Consider the following 20,302-nt stretch of genomic DNA (forward strand, 5'->3'; position numbering starts at 1 on the left):
CTATTTACAACTTTTAATCCGTTGGTTGATACTATTTCAAATTAAATGTAGAAAAATGTGTAACTACAGGCTTATAAGCCTGAATGTAGGTTGGTATCGGCAGCTCCTTACAGCTTGGACATATATTGTAACTTGTAAAAAAGTAAAGGCCGTAAAATATGACAATTTCCTATAAGGCTGAAATGATTTTTTAAAACACATAAATATCAAAAATATAAGCGCAATTTAACCATGCTGCCACTCTATTCTAGTGTGTCAGTAGTCCATTTGGCTTGATATTATGACAATGCAGCAAAAGTTATTTAATATAAAAAAACGCCTTTCCATATGATTTTTGTGTGCGTCCTTTTCCATTGATAACCACGATATCTTTTATTTTTTTTTTACATTTTTAGGGCAAAAATTATACAAATCCAACAATTTTAAATATTAATATCGTTCTGAAGACAACAAGTTCTTTAAAAATCGCGATAAAACGAATTACTAAAATGCACTATTTTAGATACTATTTTCCAACGAATAGTAGTATAAAAATTAAGATCGGCAGCACTGAAAATAAGCATGCCGATCTTGTCAAAATTACAACAAACACGTCGCTACTGACAACGCCTTGTTATTATTCCACCATGCTTCTTCTTCTCTTTAGGAGAGATTGTTGGCTGCAGCGTTGCCACTTTGGTAATTTTTAACCAAAATTGGTAATCTTTTTTCTTCATTTATCAAATTTGGTAATTTGGCAAATTGGTAACTTTTTCGATTTGGTCCTACATGTCACATAGGTCAATACAGGTTATGATTCCACATTAGGGAGTGGCAAGAAATACCAGGTAATCCAAAAAGTTTTGCAAGGCGAAAAGTTATTGCAGCGTTCCTTGGTTACTAGAATGGTGTGATCTCAAACTGCTTGAAAGTGGCTATTGCTATATCTACCGTGTCCTTTCCCGGAAGATTTTGTGTGATCGTGGACAATAAATGTTGTTTTTAAAGTGCTCCAAAGAGGCTATCTGAGTAGCCTCATAAAAGAGTCCACTGGTGCCAAATCGAATGATAACCGAAGGACATCCCATCTACGGGAAATTATGCGCCTTAAAGCTTAAACAGACGGCAGCGTTGATCCGGATTAACTCGGACTTAGTCTGGATCAACTGCAGTTAATTCCCGAGTTGATCCGGATCAACGCTGCCGTCTGTTTATGCTTTTATAGTCCTCTGTTGCAATGAACCGCATTAATGACACTGTCAATGATCAGATCGGTCGTTTCATGGCATAAACCCTATATAGCTGGAGATGTATATATAAATGCAAAATATACCATTATTAGTGCGTTTTTGAAACGACGCGCAATCGTTTTTTTCTGAATAAAAGGTTGAAAATTTAGATAAAACTTTGTAGATTTTTTATCATTTTTGCACAAAGTTTGAAATGTGAAGTTTGGTAGTTTTTTTGTTGAACTTGGTAACTTTTTTTTGGTGATTTTGGTAAAAAATAAAAAAGTGTTGCGGCAACACTGGTTGGCTGGTGTTCTTATCGAGCACAACTATTTTTGCAGTTACTTTGAGTTTACGACAATCTTATCAAAGTATTACGATTTGTAAAATGTAGATTATAAGCAAATAAGTAAATACTGTTTTCTGACGAAACGGTATTCGCTTCTTGTTAATCAGAAATTATATGTAAATATTTGTTTCGAGTAGTAAATAAATCTGACAGTTTAGTGTTAATATAAAGGAGATTTGACGTTGACATTCGATTGTTGGGTCACACGATTGTATAGATTGTGTCTATACTAGTTATAAGTAAATACATACATATATAGTTTAAATATTCTAAGAAAAGAAATATGGTAAAATTAAAGTGACCTAGCAACTTTTAAAACTCTTTAAAGCTGTGGCATGTGCGAGGTAAAATATCGGTGGTTTCAAAATAATTTTTCTTTTTTGAATCTAGAAAAACAAATTCCCCGCGATCCGTAAAAAAGTGTAGAAGATGTTTTGGAATAACTATCGCTTCACCTTGTTCAATTAGATAACGCATTTATACGTTTATATACTCTTGGCCAGAGCTGTCTCACCCTTAAGAATTTATGGATTTTATACATGGAATTCTTCGCACATCTTTGCTTCAAAGTTTTTATTCCAATATTTTCTGCCTTCTTTGCTTTTTTTATTATTTACACACAATTTTTCATTCCGTCGAAGGTGTAAGGGAAATCCAAAACGTCGCACTGTATTCTATTTTAGAAAAAAAGCGACAAAATCAAATATTTCGAGAAGGAGCAGTGATAGCGATATAACTAAATGTAACGACATTAAAAGCTTTTCAGATAGAGAATTCAGGAAAAATTTTACGTTGAATAAAAGAATTTCCTTGACCTTCAAAAATAGGTTTTAATTTTTATTTATTTTTTTTACCTGATTTATTATGAAATGCGGTTTTAAAAAGTTTTAAACGCATATTTTTGCTGTTCTTACATCAAGGAATCCATTTCCAAGCCTGCAAGAACCAAAAACGCATTTTTTTTATTTCATTGCATGCTGTTTTTAGGTAAGCAGATAACTTTTTACTTGTGAAGCTCGGTTTTAAGCGCAATTTAATTTTTCATTCAATCAGACGTTCTTTCTTAAATGGACTCCTTGGCGTAAGAGCACCAAATAATGCGTTTTTAAGCCTTCGTTTGGGGGATCAGAATTTTAAGGGCAGTTTTTACTGAGCTGTCATTTCATATGACCGTGCCTCGTGATATATGACAACAAACGCAAATGAGGCCAGATGACTACCTGTTTTCATTATTTTGACAAAATTTGACATCAAATTTGGCCTAATGAAAACCAGGCATTACATTACAAAGTTTAAGTTGAACTCAAAATTCAACTTTTATATGCAATTTTAATTTTCAAACACTGCGTTTGTGGATCCTGTTTCTGATTTTACCTTTTGAGCTAAAAATCAGCTAGGTTTCTTCTTTACCTTGTTCAGAAGATGTGGAATCTTCTCCTAAACGCATATTTTCACAAAAACTATATAATTAAATCAAAAAGAATAGCGGCTTTACTGGAAAACACGCACTTTCGTAGAAATTTTCTTGATTTAAAAAAAGAATGGTCCTATGACGGCATTCACATTTACGTTCTTGCGTAAATTATGGGTCACCCTTTAGATAGCTATAACGGACGAACTGTACTACGAATTTTGGGCTATTGTGCTCTCAAATCTCATCACAAGACCTCGCCTAGTCCTAAAGCTCCAATTACAGGGGTTGTGGAGAGTAAATGTGCCTAGCCTTAGGAGATCCTATAAACTGCTGGCCTACATTACATCTTATAAATTACTGCTCATCTGCTCTGAATTCTTCCCTGATAGTATGTCGTCTTATAGCAAGGAAAGGCTCTGGTCCTATGGGTCGGGTGCAAATACTCTTTCAACCGATTAAACGACGGCACAAATTATACATGTACCAACCAAACATAGAATGTAAAATTCCGAAATCTATGTGTTAATCGTACAACACCCATAGGAAATAGGATCACTTAGTAATGCCTTACCAACAACTTACACTTCCTTTGGCGGTCCTTGCCACTTTCCTGCCGAATCTCTCTTACTCTAACAAAGGCGTGGCCGCCCTGTTGGAAGTAGAAATTTATAATGTACATTTGGTATTAGACATGTGTGTAAAGCAGGCGCTCGGAAATAACTTCGGCGGCATGGTATTTTGCAACCTACAATGTAAGGCGTCATCGGTGGTATTCAATTTGTGGTTTACTAATAGATGAAGTTGGTCATGATGACAATTTTGGTACTAAAAGCTGAAAGAAAACATTGATTACCTTGTAAGGTGTTTACCTACTTTCCCAGTGGGATATGAAATCTATGTAGTATAATACAGTATTATTTAGCTATCGATTGCACCAAAACAACAAAGTTTGCAGCAGAATAAATATAAATTGAAATACTTACTCATTGATGAAAACTTACTAATCAACTTACGTTTTTTCTTTCTCTTTTCCGGCATCACCTAACTTCCCTTCATTAACCGCTGATTTATTGTTCCACTCACAGTATGAGCAGCGTTGTGAGTAGCACAGCGCCCAGTCCAGCCAGCTTCATTGACCCGAATGGCACAGCAGCAGCCGCAGCTGCAGCCGTCGCATCGATGATGACCGAATCGACAACTTTAAAACCGAATTTTATTGTACAAGCCAAACCAATGTCGTCGCCCATTGATCCGCTCAGTCACGTCGGTGATGGTATCTTCCTGCAAACAAAGACCGCTCAAGGACTTGCGACTGTATTCGTGTGGGCGGCACTCTTTATCACATGCCAACAGGTGGGCAATACTATTTGACTTAACCTATTAACTGGTTTGCTTAACTTATAACCTGTATGCCTTCCTGTTGCTCTAAACGTTTCTTTAACAAATAGATTTATCAACACCTGCGTTGGTATACAAATCCACAGGAGCAACGTTGGATAGTACGTATCCTATTTATTGTGCCCATGTATGCGACATACTCGTGGATCAGTTTATTTTTCTTCAATTCAGATAATGTGTACGTGTATTTCTTTACCGTACGTGATTGCTATGAAGGTAAGTCTGCAGCGGTGCGTTTGCTATTTTTACATGAAATTAGAATGTATATGAAATATTTCTCGTTTTTCTTCATTCTTCTAGCTTTTGTCATCTACAGTTTCCTGTCGCTATGCTACGAGTACCTCGGTGGCGAGGGCAACATTATGTCCGAGATACGTGGCAAACCCATTAAAAGCTCGTGTCTTTATGGCACTTGCTGCCTAAGAGGTAAAACATATACCATCGGCTTCCTACGCTTCTGCAAGCAGGCTACATTGCAATTCTGCTTGGTGAAGCCGCTTGTGGCGTTTATTATTATATTCCTGCAAGCTTTTGGCCACTATCATGATGGTGATTGGAGGTAAATTTTTCTATTTACTTATTGAAATTCGTGACTGTGCAGTCAATTGCTAAACTACGATATATTCTACAGCGCCAATGGTGGTTATATTTACATTACTGTCATCTACAATATATCCGTTACTCTTGCCCTCTACGGCTTGTACTTATTCTATTTTGCTACGCGTGATTTGTTAACACCCTTTGAGCCTGTGCTGAAGTTTTGTACAATCAAATCGATTATCTTCTTATCATTTTGGCAAGGTGAGTCATCTGAAATCATTGTTGCCTTTTGTTTTTTGTTTACTAATTATTTGCTTTTGCCTCTCGCCAGGTGTGATGTTGGCCATTTTGGAGAAGGCCAAAGTCATCTCGCCGATCGTCGACAGTGCTGGCACTCACACCTCAGCTGGTACTGTCTCGGCGGGCTATCAGAACTTTTTCATTTGCATTGAAATGCTATTTGCTGCGATTGCGTTACGCTATGCCTTCCCCTATCAGGTGAGCAAAACCAACATATATTTACTTCACTTATTTGAATAATTAGTTTTCTTTGTAAAATAGTTGGTTACAATCATGAGTAATACCGACATAGTTCAACTATACTTATAACTAAATATTTCAGCGTTAACATTTGCCAGTCATTTGCTCGCTCAACATACGTATGTACGCATGTATTATTGCCATTGATAAGATAAACGTAAAATAATAATAATATTTCGCAAGCAATTAACACTTCGAAGATTACAAATGTTGGCTGATGTACAGCTGTTACTAGCTCAGCATGTAGAAAGTGTGAAGTCTGAATGTAGACTAGCGTAGAGTGAAAATTGAAAGTGGAGGTTGCACATAAATTGAAATTGAGTGTTTATGGGCGAAGCGAAATGTAGATAGGCATTGGAGCGTGGCGCGTATTTAGTAGTATTTTTTCTTCTTTTATTTGCTTTTGATTTCCATTATTCTTTAACATTTGTGTGCGCTTTTCGCATGATATCTTTATATCTTGGCGATATTTGCACTATTATTGTTTATTTTTTTAACAGCCATAAGCGTTATTGGTAAATATCGAAAGCAAATGTTTTATTTTATGCTAATTAACTAATGGCCTGTATGGTAATCGAAGAGTGAGCGCTGTCAACGTTTATAGGGGGAAACATGTTTGCAAAGTTGCCCGTAAAATTAGCAATTATAATGGCCACATATTTACGGACACTACTGTTTACAAGTGTTGGCTATTTTTTCTTTAATTTTAATAATTTTTTTTTACAAAAATATAGTTTATACCACAACGGACACCCTGCAACTAAAAACTCAATTTCGCCAAATTTTTAAAAATGGTCATAGAAATTTTCAACTTTTTAACCTGAACTTCTAGAAAAAAATCGCGTTGATTTTTGAGATTTTTTTTTTGCTGACGGTTCATTTTCTCTTGCATAGTATTATACTAAAATTGAATGGACTAACATACAAAACTGCATTACCAAAATTCTGAAAAAAAGTGAAAATTTTAGGGCAATTTTTTTGAAATGCGGCGAATTTTTATAAATCTTGTTTAAGGTTTGAAACTTTGATTTACATAGTTTTCGGTATAAACGCAATTAAAAAAAAAAAAATTATTATAAATAAATGGTCAACCTAGTAAAGCAGTAGAGTCCCAAATTATGTGGCCACACTGTATTTAAAAGTAGGTACTTTAATATAGAAATATTTTGCATAAATTTTTAATGATCACAATGCTACGTTTATTTAATACAAACAGATCTACAAAAGTCAGCTATTAAAATGTTTTCAATACTTCGACTCCAATATCGCTGAATAGCCCCACAGTCGAAGTATCGACTGTGATTTTTTTTTAACTCCGGCCTTGAGCCCCTTATTTTTGGCCCCTGGTTACTTTGCAACGAATTTACAATTATAAGCCTACTTTAGGCTAAAAGTACTGTCACACGTGCTAAAACAAGTTATTTCAGCAAGCCTGGCAAACTGAAGAATTTCGAAAAGCCATTGCAGGAGGAGTGTTTGAGTTTAACGGGAATGAAGATTATTGTCGGAGCTAAAAGTACATAATTTTAAAACTAAGTAGGAATCTCAAAACCAGTGTATTTATGTCACTTAGAGCGCGAATATCTTCCCGCGTGTAGTGTATCCTATCTTTTAAGTTGGAACCAACCATACACACCCACAAAATTTCAATGAATTAGCTTCGGAGATAAGCGTAAACGAATACAGTGACACGGGATTTTTTTATATTAAGATAATTTCTTATTTTTGATGTTTTGTTGAAGAAATTTTAAAGTATTTCTTTCAAATTTCAAATAACAATTTTCTTCCTCATCTAATTTCAGGTATATGCGCGCAGCTGTATTGCCGATGGTCAAGGTCGCTCTGTAACAATGCAATCGATTTCAAGCAGTCTTAAAGTATATCAAAAACTGATGGATATATCTTTAAAGTGATTAAATTAATACATTTTATTGTGTTTGCAGGAAACAATGAATCCCAAGGATATTATGACAGATGCTATACACAATTTTCATCCACAATACCAACAATATACGCAATACAGTTCCGGTAAGTCGCTTTTGTTTTGTTTTCTTGAATACCATACTATTCATATACATACGTATGCATTTGTATGCATGTTTCATGTGGCTTTAAAATATTTATGTATTGCGCCTGTAATTAATTTATTATTGTATTGCTATGTAAACACTAAAAAAAACTGAAACATTTAACAGCACTCATTATCATACATAAATATTGCCCGATCAATGCAAGTCGCTAACCACCGCTATTATAAATTCATGCTGTCTATAAATTCATTAACCACTATAAAAAACTGCTCAAACCTTGCTCTTTTTCATAATCGCTTTTTTTTTACCAATCGCCCACTTTCTGGTTAGTTGTTAGCATTTAGGTATTGGGCGTTGAAAACCCTGTATTCAAACTATATTTCCTTCTTCCTTCTTTCTAATTACACTCCACCTAAACATCTGTATGTATATTATTTCAAATGGCACTCGTAATCGTTGCATACCCATCTAATGCGTTTCGTTTTACGTACAATATTTTTTTTTGTTTCCATTTCTTTTAATTTGGTTTCGGTTGAATTTGCGTTTAGTGCATTTATTTTTTTTTTGAAAATATTTGTTTTCGCTACCATCTTAGGTTTTTCTTCAAATTTGTTTCTTTTCTCTTCTATTCTTTTTACAGAAGTTACCTCGTCTCAACGTTATGAGAAACTTTAAAATGCATGACATTCGTTCTGCTAATAATGAATGTGCCGAGACGAAGACATTTAATGTTGTGAGAAATAGAGAGAGAAGAGAGCGCATTGAAAGAGGATAAAAGTACTTAACATACCTAATAAGATATGAAACGATATGAATTCTAAAACGATATTTTTTCTATAGTGCTGTTGCGTTTAGAAAATGCCTTTACGAAGTGCTTTTCGCATACCAAAATTGCCTTATAATAGTTATAAACACATATACTACCTACATATTTATACATACATACCTATATGAATTGCAAAACAAAACCGTCTTAAACGCTGTTTATGATAAAAATGAAAATTTTTAAGTGAAACATTGCATAGCTCTTAAGTTTATATGAAGAATAGCACATACACACATACATGAATGTCTATATTGCAAAAGCCCTATTGTTTGTGTTTTTCTTTTTTTTTAATGTTATAAGTTTTTACGTGTGCTGATTATAATCTGTAGCAAAGCACAAAAGCGTCTATTTACTAGCTCAATATACACCTGCGCAAACAAGCATTTTTGGCTAACAACTTTTAAGATTTTTATTGCAAAATAAACCAAAATTTTGTCCAAACACATTCCATATGCTTCAAATGTCCATATTTGCTCACATAACAATGCCTTCGAAGGACGCCAAGCCAAACCTTTTAGCACAATGGAGTGTTTGGGCTGGTCTACTCAAACAAAAGGAACCCTAGGCGTAATATATTTATTAAAATTCTTCTTTACTGGCACAACATATGTAAAACATTTTTAGAGAATTTCGTCGTCTCTTAACCTGCTAGTTAGCTTATTTTTTTTTAATTCTTTATATACCATCTTACACACATTTTATGTAGATATAAACCACTTTTTTTTTTAATAAAATGCCCATCTATCTTTAGGCAAAAAAGTACTTAGTGACTGTCCAAAATAGGAAGAAAACGACATTTTACACATATAAAACCTAGTAATACTATTATTTGGGGAGCGTTACTGAGGTTCTTGGGTACCCAAATTTAACTGGTTAATTTTTCAAGCATGGATCAAGCGACATATTGAATATTTATTGCGTTTGGAACTATTTTTGTACAAATTTTCTATTTTAAAATATATTATTTGTAAAGCTCAAGATACTTTTTTAATTTTTACAAAGTAAAAAAATACAAATGATAGTACAGATTATTGTTTCCAGTACGTAACAACTTTTACACCGTTGTTTATATTTTTGCATTTTTTATTTAATTTTTTTGAGTTTGCTGTGTTCGGTAAATAATAAAGCTGCACTAAAAATTGTATTGCTCTACAATTTTGGAAAGACATTATTGCTTTTGAAAACTTGGCGTCATGAGCTATCGACGCAAATATAATACGAAACTCGGTATTTCTATCTGGGTTCTCCATTTACGAAATTAGAATCGCTGCGTGTTGCTCTTTAAAATGAAAACACTTGCATTTTACGCATTTTCTAGTTTTAGTTTAGAAGCAATATTTTTATTTTTTTCTAACACAAATTAAAAGGCAGTCGTTACTTAGGAAATTTTTTGACTTATGGTTCTTATGCGCTTTTTCGAAATTTATTTATTTATTTTTTTTTTGAATTTCTACCAGCAGCTGCATTTTAGAAATCTTATGAATGATGAAGTTCAAATGTATTCAGTAGATATATACACATACATATGGGCATTTCCAATCTGACGTGACGTAACATTTAGATGACAAAATGTTTAAAAATAGAATGAAAAAGTCGAAATTTTGGAAAGGTTGTTCAAGGTTCATAGTAATTAAGTAGCTCTTTCTTTATTCAGTGAAAAGTGGCAACAATTGATTGTAGAGATTGAAGAGGATATAAGCCGACATATGCGCTGGCGTGACATTACAAAAAATAATAAGTGGGTATTGACTTCGATTACAAAATTGCAAAACTCAGCGAATTGGGCAACGTATAGAATTATTTGTAGTAATATCTTTTCAAAATCTCTCGATCCTGGCGCCACCTAGCGAGACCATTTTTCGCAAAAACGTTTTTGCTTACATAACGAGGTATATATTATAAAACCAGCAAAATTGGCTCATAAATAAGTTCGATATATGACTTTTATTTTTTTCGCTATAGACCTTCCGCTGGAAACGCCCGTATGCACATTCAAGATGGTTTATTTTAATTTGTGACATTTTTTTTAAGTCCTTCAATTTCCATTTTGCTCTGAAGAAAAGCTTCTTATTATTCTTATCTTATGCAAGATAACCTAAATTTTAATTTTTTTTTGCCATTCAATTTATTTCAATGCTTATTAATTTCTCAACCAAAACACAAAACAAAAATATATACACTGCCGACAAAAAGTATTGGCACAGCGAATTGTTCACAATATATGCACCAATTTCTTTCTATTATTTTTCTGATAATTTTTTTAAATATGGTTCATTCGACAACAAAAAATATAAAAATATAATTTCTAAACTTTGTGCAAATCTCGCGAAAAACCAATAAATTTTCATGCAAATTTTCAGCTTTTTAATCAGATTTTTTGGAGTGTTGTAGCCCATTAAATTCTATTAAAAAAATGCAATTTCGGAGTTAGTCAAAAATCGCTTTGATTTTTAAGATTTTTTTTTGTTGAAGGTATGGAAGAGACTGCGTGAAAAAAACTGCCATAAATCAACGGTAATTCCTAGCTACTAAAAGCTTGTACTTTATTATAATAAAATTGATTGGGCTACAAATCTGCATACTAAAAAAAATCTAAAAAATCTGATTAAAATTTGCTGAATTTTCGCGAGTTTTTCACAAAATTCGCTGTGCCAATACTTTTTGCCGGCAGTGTATGTAGAAAAATAAAGAGAGCCAAATCCAATTTTTTTTCTCACGTATATTTCATGAATTTAATTGAATGCTTTTGCAATTTATTTTACTTATGTACTGTGTTTTGTTTTTCACTCATACCTACTACAATTTTTTTTTGAGCTTTTTATGTGATAGCCTTATATAAATATTTACAATGCGCATGTGAAAATTTTATGCATATTGAAATGTACTAAAAATTATTTGCTACAATGAATGGAAGTTTATACTTAAAAAAAATATGTATAATTTAAAACATAAATATTGTATGAAATTTGATTAGAAAGTTTTAAATAAAAATGTGTGCTTAAGTAAAAGTGTATTTTTTACTGTATGTGGAAACTTAATCTCTTGCTAGCTTAGAGTGAAAAGTTGCCAAGTCCAGTTTATAAAATTGTATAGGAGAGAAAAAAAGCCTTTCAAACTCAAACTAAAATTTTAATACAAGTTTGCGCGTTCTCCAAACAAATCAAATTCTACAATGTTAATAAAAAGTTGTTTATATTCTTTAGGAATTAAAAAATAGGTAGTTCGATCTCTTAGAACACGATGCTCCTTTAAGTATTCTTGCTTCTTGCATCAAATTAGATTTTTTTTTTTGAAAAAGTGGCCATAGCAATTTTTCACTATAAGCTAGCGATATTTTGTTTTAGTTACATACATACATATGTTTGTAACAATTTATTTTAAGAAATTTTATTTTTTTTACATGGTTTGACATATTTACAACCAAGTAGTATGTGGTAGCCACTTCATTCTTCTGTTTCTCCCGCGATTTTGGCAAAAATGATAAGGAGAGCTCCAATAATATCATTATTAAAAGTTTCCACTTAGAATACATTTCCGTAGATAACCAGCAAAAGAGAAAGTCTAGGTAACCGGAACGAACCAGATTTATATCTGGCCAAGTACTGGAATTCGTTTGCTGTTACAAAATGAAACTACTCACTAGGAAAGATTTCAGAGTATACAATTATTTTCGACTCCTAGTTCGTTTTTATCTATAATTTCTTTATTCGCTGTCCGATGGGTACCAAAAAAAAAGTGCTTTGCTAGAATGCAAAAAATCAGAAGAGAAAATATGTGTAGAAAAGAAGAATAAGGAGACAAAGAAAAAAAAAAAATAAAAGGAGAAAAAGGCGAAGAAAAATAGGAATAAGAATACGAATAATAAAAGTAAGAACAAAATATGTACATAGCTAAGAGAAAGAATAATAAAAAGAAAAATTTGATGAGGAAGCAGGAAATGAAAAAGAATAAATAAGATGATAAAAAAGGCGAAGAAGTATATAATTAAGAAGAGGAGGAAGAAGAGATATATAAGAAGAGGAAGTAGAACAAGAAGAAGAAGAAAAAAATATGAGGATGAACAAGAAGAAGACAAAAAGAGGAAGATTAACAAGAAGAAGAAAAAAGAGGAAGAAGAACAAGAAGAAAAAAGATAAGGAAGGAGAAGCAAAAGATTAAAAAGGAGAAGCAAAAGATTAAAAAGGAGAATAAGAAAAATAAGAAGAATAAGAAGATGGAGAAGAAGAGATGATGAAGAAGAAGAGATGATGAAAGAGAAGAGATGATGAAAAAGAAGATGAAGAAGAAGCAGAGGAAGAAGATGAAGAAAAAGAATAGGAAGAAGAAGATGAAGAAGAAGAATAGGAAGAAGAAGAAAAATAGGGAAAAGCAGAAGAAGAAAGAAGAAGAATGGGACGAAGAAGAGGCGGAAGAAGAAGAAGAAGAGGGAGAAAAAGAAGAAGAGGAAGAAGAAGAAGGAGAAGAAGAAGAAGAGGGAGAAGAAGAAGAAGAAGAAGAAGAGGGAGAAGAAGAAGAGTGAGAAGAAGGAGAAGAGGGGGAAGAAGAAGAAGAGGGAGAAGAAGAAAGAAGAAGAGGATGACGACGAAGAAGAAGAAGCCGAGGAAAAGAATAAGAAGATAATTTAGAAAAGAATGAATAATAAGAAAAACTAGATTAGGCAAAAGGAGAAGAAAAATAATACAAACACGAAAATATCAATAGAAAGAAGTTGGAAAAACAAGAATAGGGATATAATAAATGTATGTATTATGAAACATCATAAATCTAAAAAATCGATTACCGAATAATAATAAATTACAAACTCTTAGTTTTTGATTTCTCTTAAATTAATAGCTTTTGTTTATTATTTTTAAAGCATGGCGCTATAAGCATTTTAAAAAATTTATACCATCCATCATAAATTGTTGTTGTGTTCCGTTACGTTTTCCAACTTTCGCAATCATTTGCATACCTATAATATATTTTAGCTGCTATGAGCATTTTCCTACTCTCATTTAGGTGGTAAAAATTCACGTGGCATACGTGTCTCCTCCTACGATCCTGATGAGCCCAGTGCAACACATCATGGCAACAATCAAGGCAACAGCGGTACAATGGGTAGCATGGGCAATGTCAGTACAGGTACACCTGGCGGTAGTGCGGCCAGTTGTGTTGCTTCGAAAACATTGGGTAATCAAAGGAAATTCATGCCAGGTGGTCAACGAGTAGCCACCATTAGCCAGAACTACAATGAGAAGACAATGCTGCTGAGCAGCGATGACGAGTATCAGTAGATAGCAGCAGAGACAGAGACGCTGGAAGTGAGGAAGAGGAGAAGCAGGAGTGAGCAGAGGAAGCGTGCCGCCCTAAAAGCACTTTTTAATACTTAAAGAACAAAAACAAAAACTCACTCATATTACACTGAAACAAAAATTGTTAATTTTTTGGACGTACGGGTGTTGGTGATTTTAATTTGCTGTGTTTTGTTTTTGTTTAACATCTGTAGCTAATAGCCGCATCGTCATGAAGACGGTAGTTTATTAAAAAAAATGGCACAAGTGGTTTAATAAAAAAAACGTGCGTATACATACATATAGTTTAAAAATTATTTTAAAGTTATTTAATTATTATTTGTTTAATTTTTTTATTTTTTAAAAAAGTATGTATATTAGCAGTACAAATCAATTAATATTATACAAAAAGCATAATTCAATCAAAATGTCAAAAAATAGTTAAGGTGCTAATTAGTAGATTTCATACATATTTTATCATATTGTTGTCTTTTATTTTATTTTATTTTTTTATTAATTATTCGTTCGTTCAATTTATTGCTTAAAGCAGAACTGAATCGTCTCCGATTGTTTTCATTAAAAACAAAAAGTAGGTAATAATACATACGTACAATAACGCTAGCAAAATATGGAATCTTTTAAAGTAAACATGGAAAGCTTCTCTAAAGCAAAACCAGCCAATGTCCAAAAAATCGTTTTTTATTAACATTATAATTATTATAAATATTATTATAACATTGTATGTATGTATGTAGATATATATATGTATCACATGAATCCGTCGTTTGGTGGTCGTGTGTGAGTGTATTGTATATTTTAAAATAAATAAATTGCAAATGAAAATAAAAATCTACAACATACATACATATATGCTTTGCATTAGATTTTTAAGCAAAATATGTAGGATTGTATTACAAAAAAAAATATGTAATTGAAGGCGAAGTGTTGCGATTAGAGATGATTTGTAAGCTTAAGAAGGGTAATGCAAAAGTTAGTTAGATATAAGATCTTTGGAAAACTTAAATAAAGCACTGAAATGTAAAATAAAAACTTGCTGAAATGAAAATTTTTTTCCCCCATATAAAAATTGGTCCACTTTAATGTGTATACGAGTATATGTCGCAAGGTGTCAAAACACGTTTTCTGCAAAAATTTAAATTTTATTACGGACTCCGGTATACCCATCCAGTAAAAATGTTTGTTAGGGGAGATTTTCGGATAAGGCGACAAACCCCTTGAAATGGGTGTGGCAGTTTTATAACTAAAGTTAACAAAACAAAGATTTTATTGTGGATTTCAGCAGAATATTACTTAACATTTGTTCCGCAATATTTTTGTATCAAAGAATCTTCTAGAAAAGTTTGTGACAATTTTAGGACTTGCACTTGTATGAGAAGAAAGTCTCATTTTGAAGTTATTGCAAATGCGCATTCAAAAAATTTTGTTTATAAGCTACATTATATGAAGAAGGAGGATAAGCAGCTGACCATGCACTTCAAATTATAGCTTTCGCGCTCCAATGCACATTAGCTTTTTATTAGATACTCGAAAACAACAAAACATTGCCTTAGCTTAAGTGGTGCTGAAGATATGAGCTTACAGTAAAGGACTATTTTTGCAAATGGACTGTATATATTTTTGAGCAATGCCGGAAACCTTTTTCAGTAAGCTTTTTGGACCATGCGGGTTTTTATTCCCTGACTAATTTGATGTAAGGTTTGGGCCGAATAAAATTTTGCAGTACAAAAAGATTATATCTTTTAAACCAGTCGTCAGAATTTTCAAAACAACGACCTTTTGTTTTTGTAGTATTAACCACAAATTCGCATAAAGTTGTAAAGAAACGGGAGCTATTATTTCTTAAAAAAGAAGTTTTGAATTTTCTGGAACCTCGTCAATTAGCGTTTTATATAGTAGTATTTAGCACCTTCACTCACTCACTACTACTAAGATCATGCGGCTTTTCAAGCCTGGTTTCAATATGTTTTCAAAACGAACACATAATCAAAATTTGCTGCATTTCAGGGGTCGGCAAGTGGTTTGTAAATTGGCAGTTTTTAAATACGTGTCTGGAGATAAGAAATTTTCTCGAGGTTCTTCGATGTAAACCTTTATATTTCATAACAGAACGTTATATAAAATAAATAAAAATACCCTCATTATAGCGGAAAGATCGCTCTTTCGAATGAGCCTGACTAAAAAAATTAACCATTGCTACGCATGTAAAAGTATGGCGCTTAAAAACGCAGTAAATCGTTTTATTACAAACTTTTTTTAATTGTCACTTAAAAAAATTTTTAAGTCCCAAAATTAAACGCAATGGGGCATATGAGGTTCTGGTTGTGCAGTTACACTTGCTGTACTATTCTCAATTCCTATATATACATACTTCCGTCCGCGCTCCCGCACACATTTGATAAAGGACTGAGGCTAATCGACTTCCGGCGCCCGAAACTTGATAGTCTGGAGTACTATGTTGTAGCATAACTAAACTAAGTGCCCAATTTACATGGATGTCTCCAGATCGTAAAACGAGAATTTTGTACATCGATCATTTTGTGATACATATATAGAAGGCACGATTCCAGTATTCTGGACCCCGACTTGGGCGACTATCTTGTGTCAGCTAAGATAAGCACACGCCTCTGTGTAGAAAAAAATGTGTTCGCGCGGCAATACAAGGAACGGTCAACGACGAAATGATGCAATCAAAACAGGATGCCGAGCGTCTTTGCCACTCGACTCTCACACCTGCTCTGAGAGAGCACTCCTCAACTAACCGATATTTGTATGCAGGCAGACTACAATGCCGAAGAGGAAAGCGAGTCCTTTGAGAGATCACTTTTCAACTAACTGATATATGTATGCAGGCAGACTACAATGCCGAAGAGGAAAGCGAGTCCTATTTTCCGAAATAAAAAGAGATGCGGGAAGATGTGTATGTGAAGAGCTTGAAAGCTGGGCTAAAGGAAGAACCACCTACCATTTTATAAAAAAGTCAAGCGATTTATGGAAGGTTTTAAGACCACGACGATGCAATTACAAACACGGTAACCAAGTGACCGATGTCCAGAACATTCTTAACTTGTGGAGGGAACACTTCCTGACCCTGTTGAATGGTAACAACACTGAAACCATATGCCATAGGCGCCAACCAACATGGGCCTCTAAAACGTCGCGCATAACGTCTTATCGAGCTCTTGGTTTAAAGGGCTGAAGTCCACAATCTACCATTTGCCTTACCTTGGAAAAGATCCAAGAGAGGAGGATCGGCACACCCTCTATTGCTTTCTGCGGAACCAAGAAAGTAGCCGAAGACGCTAAGTAAAAATGTCGCTTCACTGAAGCATCATCATTAATGCGAACGGTAGATCCAAGCCAGTGCACGTTAGACCGTCTTCTTCAAATCCTGCCGATCACGTGATGTCATTGGAATAGTCGCACCTGCTGGATAGAGTTATTTTTCACTTGATTTCCAGGCTGGCATTATAGGTGGTGTTAATGCTGAATCTTTAGAAGACGAAATCCCAATGGTGGGTGTCCATTTAGATATCTAATTTCTCTTTCAGAATTAGACTCATTGCGAATATCTGGGCAACGGTGGATTTCCAAGGCCTGAAGCCACACTGGTATACTACAATCCGTTAGTTCAAGAAGGGCTGCAGTCTTTCGCACAAAACCGCTGATAGAACCTTGTATGCAATGTAAAGAAGTTTTATTTTTCGTTAATTGGCATAAAAAGCAGGATACCATTTCTTGTGGATTTGGCAAAATATACTAAGACTCCGAATCCTCGGTCTTGTATTAATCACATCAGCTTAATAGATTAATAGCGAGTAGATGGACGGGAACTTTGTTCCTATACATTTGCTTAGGTTCCTCTTCTTCCATCTTATGTTACCAGATTTCCATCTTCGTCTCGGCAGAAACCAGCTCCGGACTCGAAACTATTATCTCAGTTCTACACTCACGAATTTCTGCCTGGCTTTTGTACTCCTTCTGGAAAATACGTAGGAGCTGATTGTTTAAACATCATTGAGGGCCGAGAGCGAAATTACTCAGTGCAGCTTCTAGATATTGATATGTACGCTGGCTCTTTCTTGCTTGAAGCTTAAGTTCCCGACTATTGGACCAAATATGCGTTCTTTGTCCACGCGAGCATTTAAGGCTCCAATCAATATTTTGACATCGTGCGCACCGCTCATATGCTTCCTAGATGGGATCGTAGAATAGCTCTTTGGTCTCATAGTTCTTCTCTCCCGTAGATGCATAGACACATAGACTATATTATCCCGTGTCTACAATTTGGGGAAAGTCAGTTGAGGAGGATGGATGATGTAAGGGTCTGCAAGGAGCAGGGAATCGGATTCACAGAATGACAGAAGATATATGAGCAGGTGTCTATAAGTCGTCAAACTACCAAACTACTGCAGCATCTACCAGGCGGAAGTCGCGGCGGTAATGAAAGCGGCAGAGCTCAACAACTACTATTTTATTTCTAACTATATATGTCGATAGCCAATCAACAAAAAATGGCTTTGCCGTGTGGTGATAACTGTAGGAAGTGCGAAATTGAAAAGAAACGGTATAGCACATATTGTGCTATTGTCAAGAGCTGGCAATTTACTCCTGAACTCCGTTAAGGGAAGGCTTTCTTACTAGCCTAGAGCAAGCAACAAAAGACGGGTTCTACAAAATCATAAAATTCGCTAAGAAGGTGTCACCTGGTGTGGTAACACAATGTACGAAAATATCTATCTATGTGAGGCCTTTAATAGCCAGCCAGTTCTACCTAACCTAACCTAGCTTTGAGGGAGACTGCGGAGATTCGTTCGACGCTGGTAGTTAACCCGGAGACAAGTTTTCGGGGACCATGTCTACCTACATTTCCGCGTTTGCGTTATACTTTTCTAGGACATCCCGCTGCTTCAGAGAGGCACCTTCCCGGATATTCCAAGTGTACATATATCCATAAATCGCTGCCCTTATTCCGTAACTGTTGGTAGTCAACGTTGGATGGAGCACATTTGTTTTTTTTTGTTATTTGGAAGAAGGTTGCTCATCCTGCTCAGGGTTCGCAGACGAGTGCTTTAAGGGGAGAAATTGAGTATAGTCGACCAACTCCAATTTCCCAGAAGTCCGACTAAACCAAATTGAAAATACTCGTATCTTCCACTTTCACTTCATAATCAGGGCTGCGATTGCATTCAGTGATCGCATATTCGTAGATTTAACGACAAACTGTTGACGCACACTGTAATCAATGATTTTTGTTAAGCATTAACCGATTTAATTATCTTTTATAAGTATGTATTTTACATAAATGCCACATTGTTATGCTGCTGAATGAGTTAAAATGTATTACTTGATGCTTCAGTAATTTATTTTATTGTTGACCAATATATTTATGTAAATTCATTTAAATCATAGTTGGAAATGGTCGCGTCCACTTTTTACACTCCCATTTCAGTTAATTGCAGGAAAATGAATTTAATTACGTTAAAACTTAAAATAAACTGATTAATTCTTTCCTGTAAACAACTTTGTATAAAAAATGTATAACATGTCTAAAAAAATAATAACAGATTTGGGGAAAAAATCAACTACCCAGCAAACAATTAGGTTTGATATACATTTGAGAATAATTTTAAATCAAAGCCCTTTCTCAAATGTCAAACGTTTAAAAATGATTTGATATTGATTTTAACATAAATTTTTTAAAAATCCATCCTCCATTTTGAGTTGCAACCCTAAGATATATAAATACTCGTGTATGAATTAATCTAGTGCCGGTTTCTCAAGTAGGCTTTAAAATTTATCCTCCCTTCAAATACATTTTTTTTAGAACAAAATCCTAAAAGGGTTACTTCTTGAATTTCCATTAGCACTTTCTATGAAAATTAATATTTTAAATCATACAAATAATATGTAAATATGTATATGAATACGTCCCTGTATTTACATTGTATATACTACGTATTTATTTATACAAAAAACCACTGTGTATATACATACATATGTATGTCAGTATGTATGTCGATATGTTATGTCAATAATCTCGCTGAATATTCCACAACGCGGAAGTCAACTGACAAGCATACAATTGCCAGTAATTATTTTTCAATATATCACCATGCCAATCGTCACTACGACCAACAACTCGAAATGGCTGGTCAACTCGGTTTATTTGCCAAGGATGTAGTAGGCAAGTGTGAGGCTGTATAAGAGCGGGAGGAATGTAATGTACATACATATGTACAATGTACATACAATTGTAAACTAAATGGGTGAGCAAGTACGTATGTATGTGCACCCAAAAAAGGACAAGCGGACGATTACGGGAGAAGTAGCGGGTAGAGGATGTAATCGCCACACACATTTGCCTTGCGGTTATTATCCATTCAAAGCGATTTTCCATTAACTGAATGCTTGTATAGACATATGTATGTACGCATACGTGCGTATACATAGCATAAGCATGCATGAAAATCTAAAATATCCCAGTATTAAAAATAAGAGCAATTCTTGACTAAAACGTAGCACTATTCAAGTTTTCAACTATCCATTCTTAAGTAAAACGAAAGTAAATTAAGAATACTCTCAGTGCGCTCGCTTGTTCGATCCTTCATATCATTAATAATGTCCCCAATGCTGACCCAATTGTATAGCCCCTTTAGGCCACTTGTTATGGACGTCGTACCGGCTTGCAACAAAAAACGCTTATTTA

General features: G+C 34.2%; 1 protein-coding gene across 5 annotated transcripts in view; it reads left to right on the top strand.

The window, feature by feature from the left end:
• LOC118746768 (transmembrane protein 184B-like) overlaps positions 1-20,302 on the top strand; it is a 798,314-nt gene that overhangs the window by 27,900 nt on the left and 750,112 nt on the right. For 2 of the 5 annotated variants that reach the window (XR_004993886.1, XM_036480679.1), the window contains exons 2-8: positions 4,057-4,324; positions 4,420-4,585; positions 4,670-4,928; positions 5,001-5,170; positions 5,241-5,407; positions 7,252-7,326; positions 7,393-7,477. Coding sequence is in view for 3 of the 5 variants with exons in the window: in XM_036480679.1 (XP_036336572.1) it covers positions 4,058-4,324; positions 4,420-4,585; positions 4,670-4,928; positions 5,001-5,170; positions 5,241-5,407; positions 7,252-7,326; positions 7,393-7,477 (1,189 nt within the window). In the remaining 2 variants the exon portion in view is untranslated. Of the gene's footprint in view, positions 1-4,056; positions 4,325-4,419; positions 4,586-4,669; positions 4,929-5,000; positions 5,171-5,240; positions 5,408-7,251; positions 7,327-7,392; positions 7,478-8,119; positions 9,447-13,303; positions 14,626-20,302 lie in introns of those variants that run through there. The other 3 variants (XR_004993887.1, XM_036480678.1, XM_036480680.1) reach the window with 3 other exon arrangements.

The sequence above is a fragment of the Rhagoletis pomonella genome, unplaced genomic scaffold (assembly GCF_013731165.1).
Source record: "Rhagoletis pomonella isolate Grant_MI unplaced genomic scaffold, Rhpom_1.0 Rhpom_scaffold_00011, whole genome shotgun sequence".
NCBI lineage: Eukaryota > Metazoa > Arthropoda > Insecta > Diptera > Tephritidae > Rhagoletis > Rhagoletis pomonella.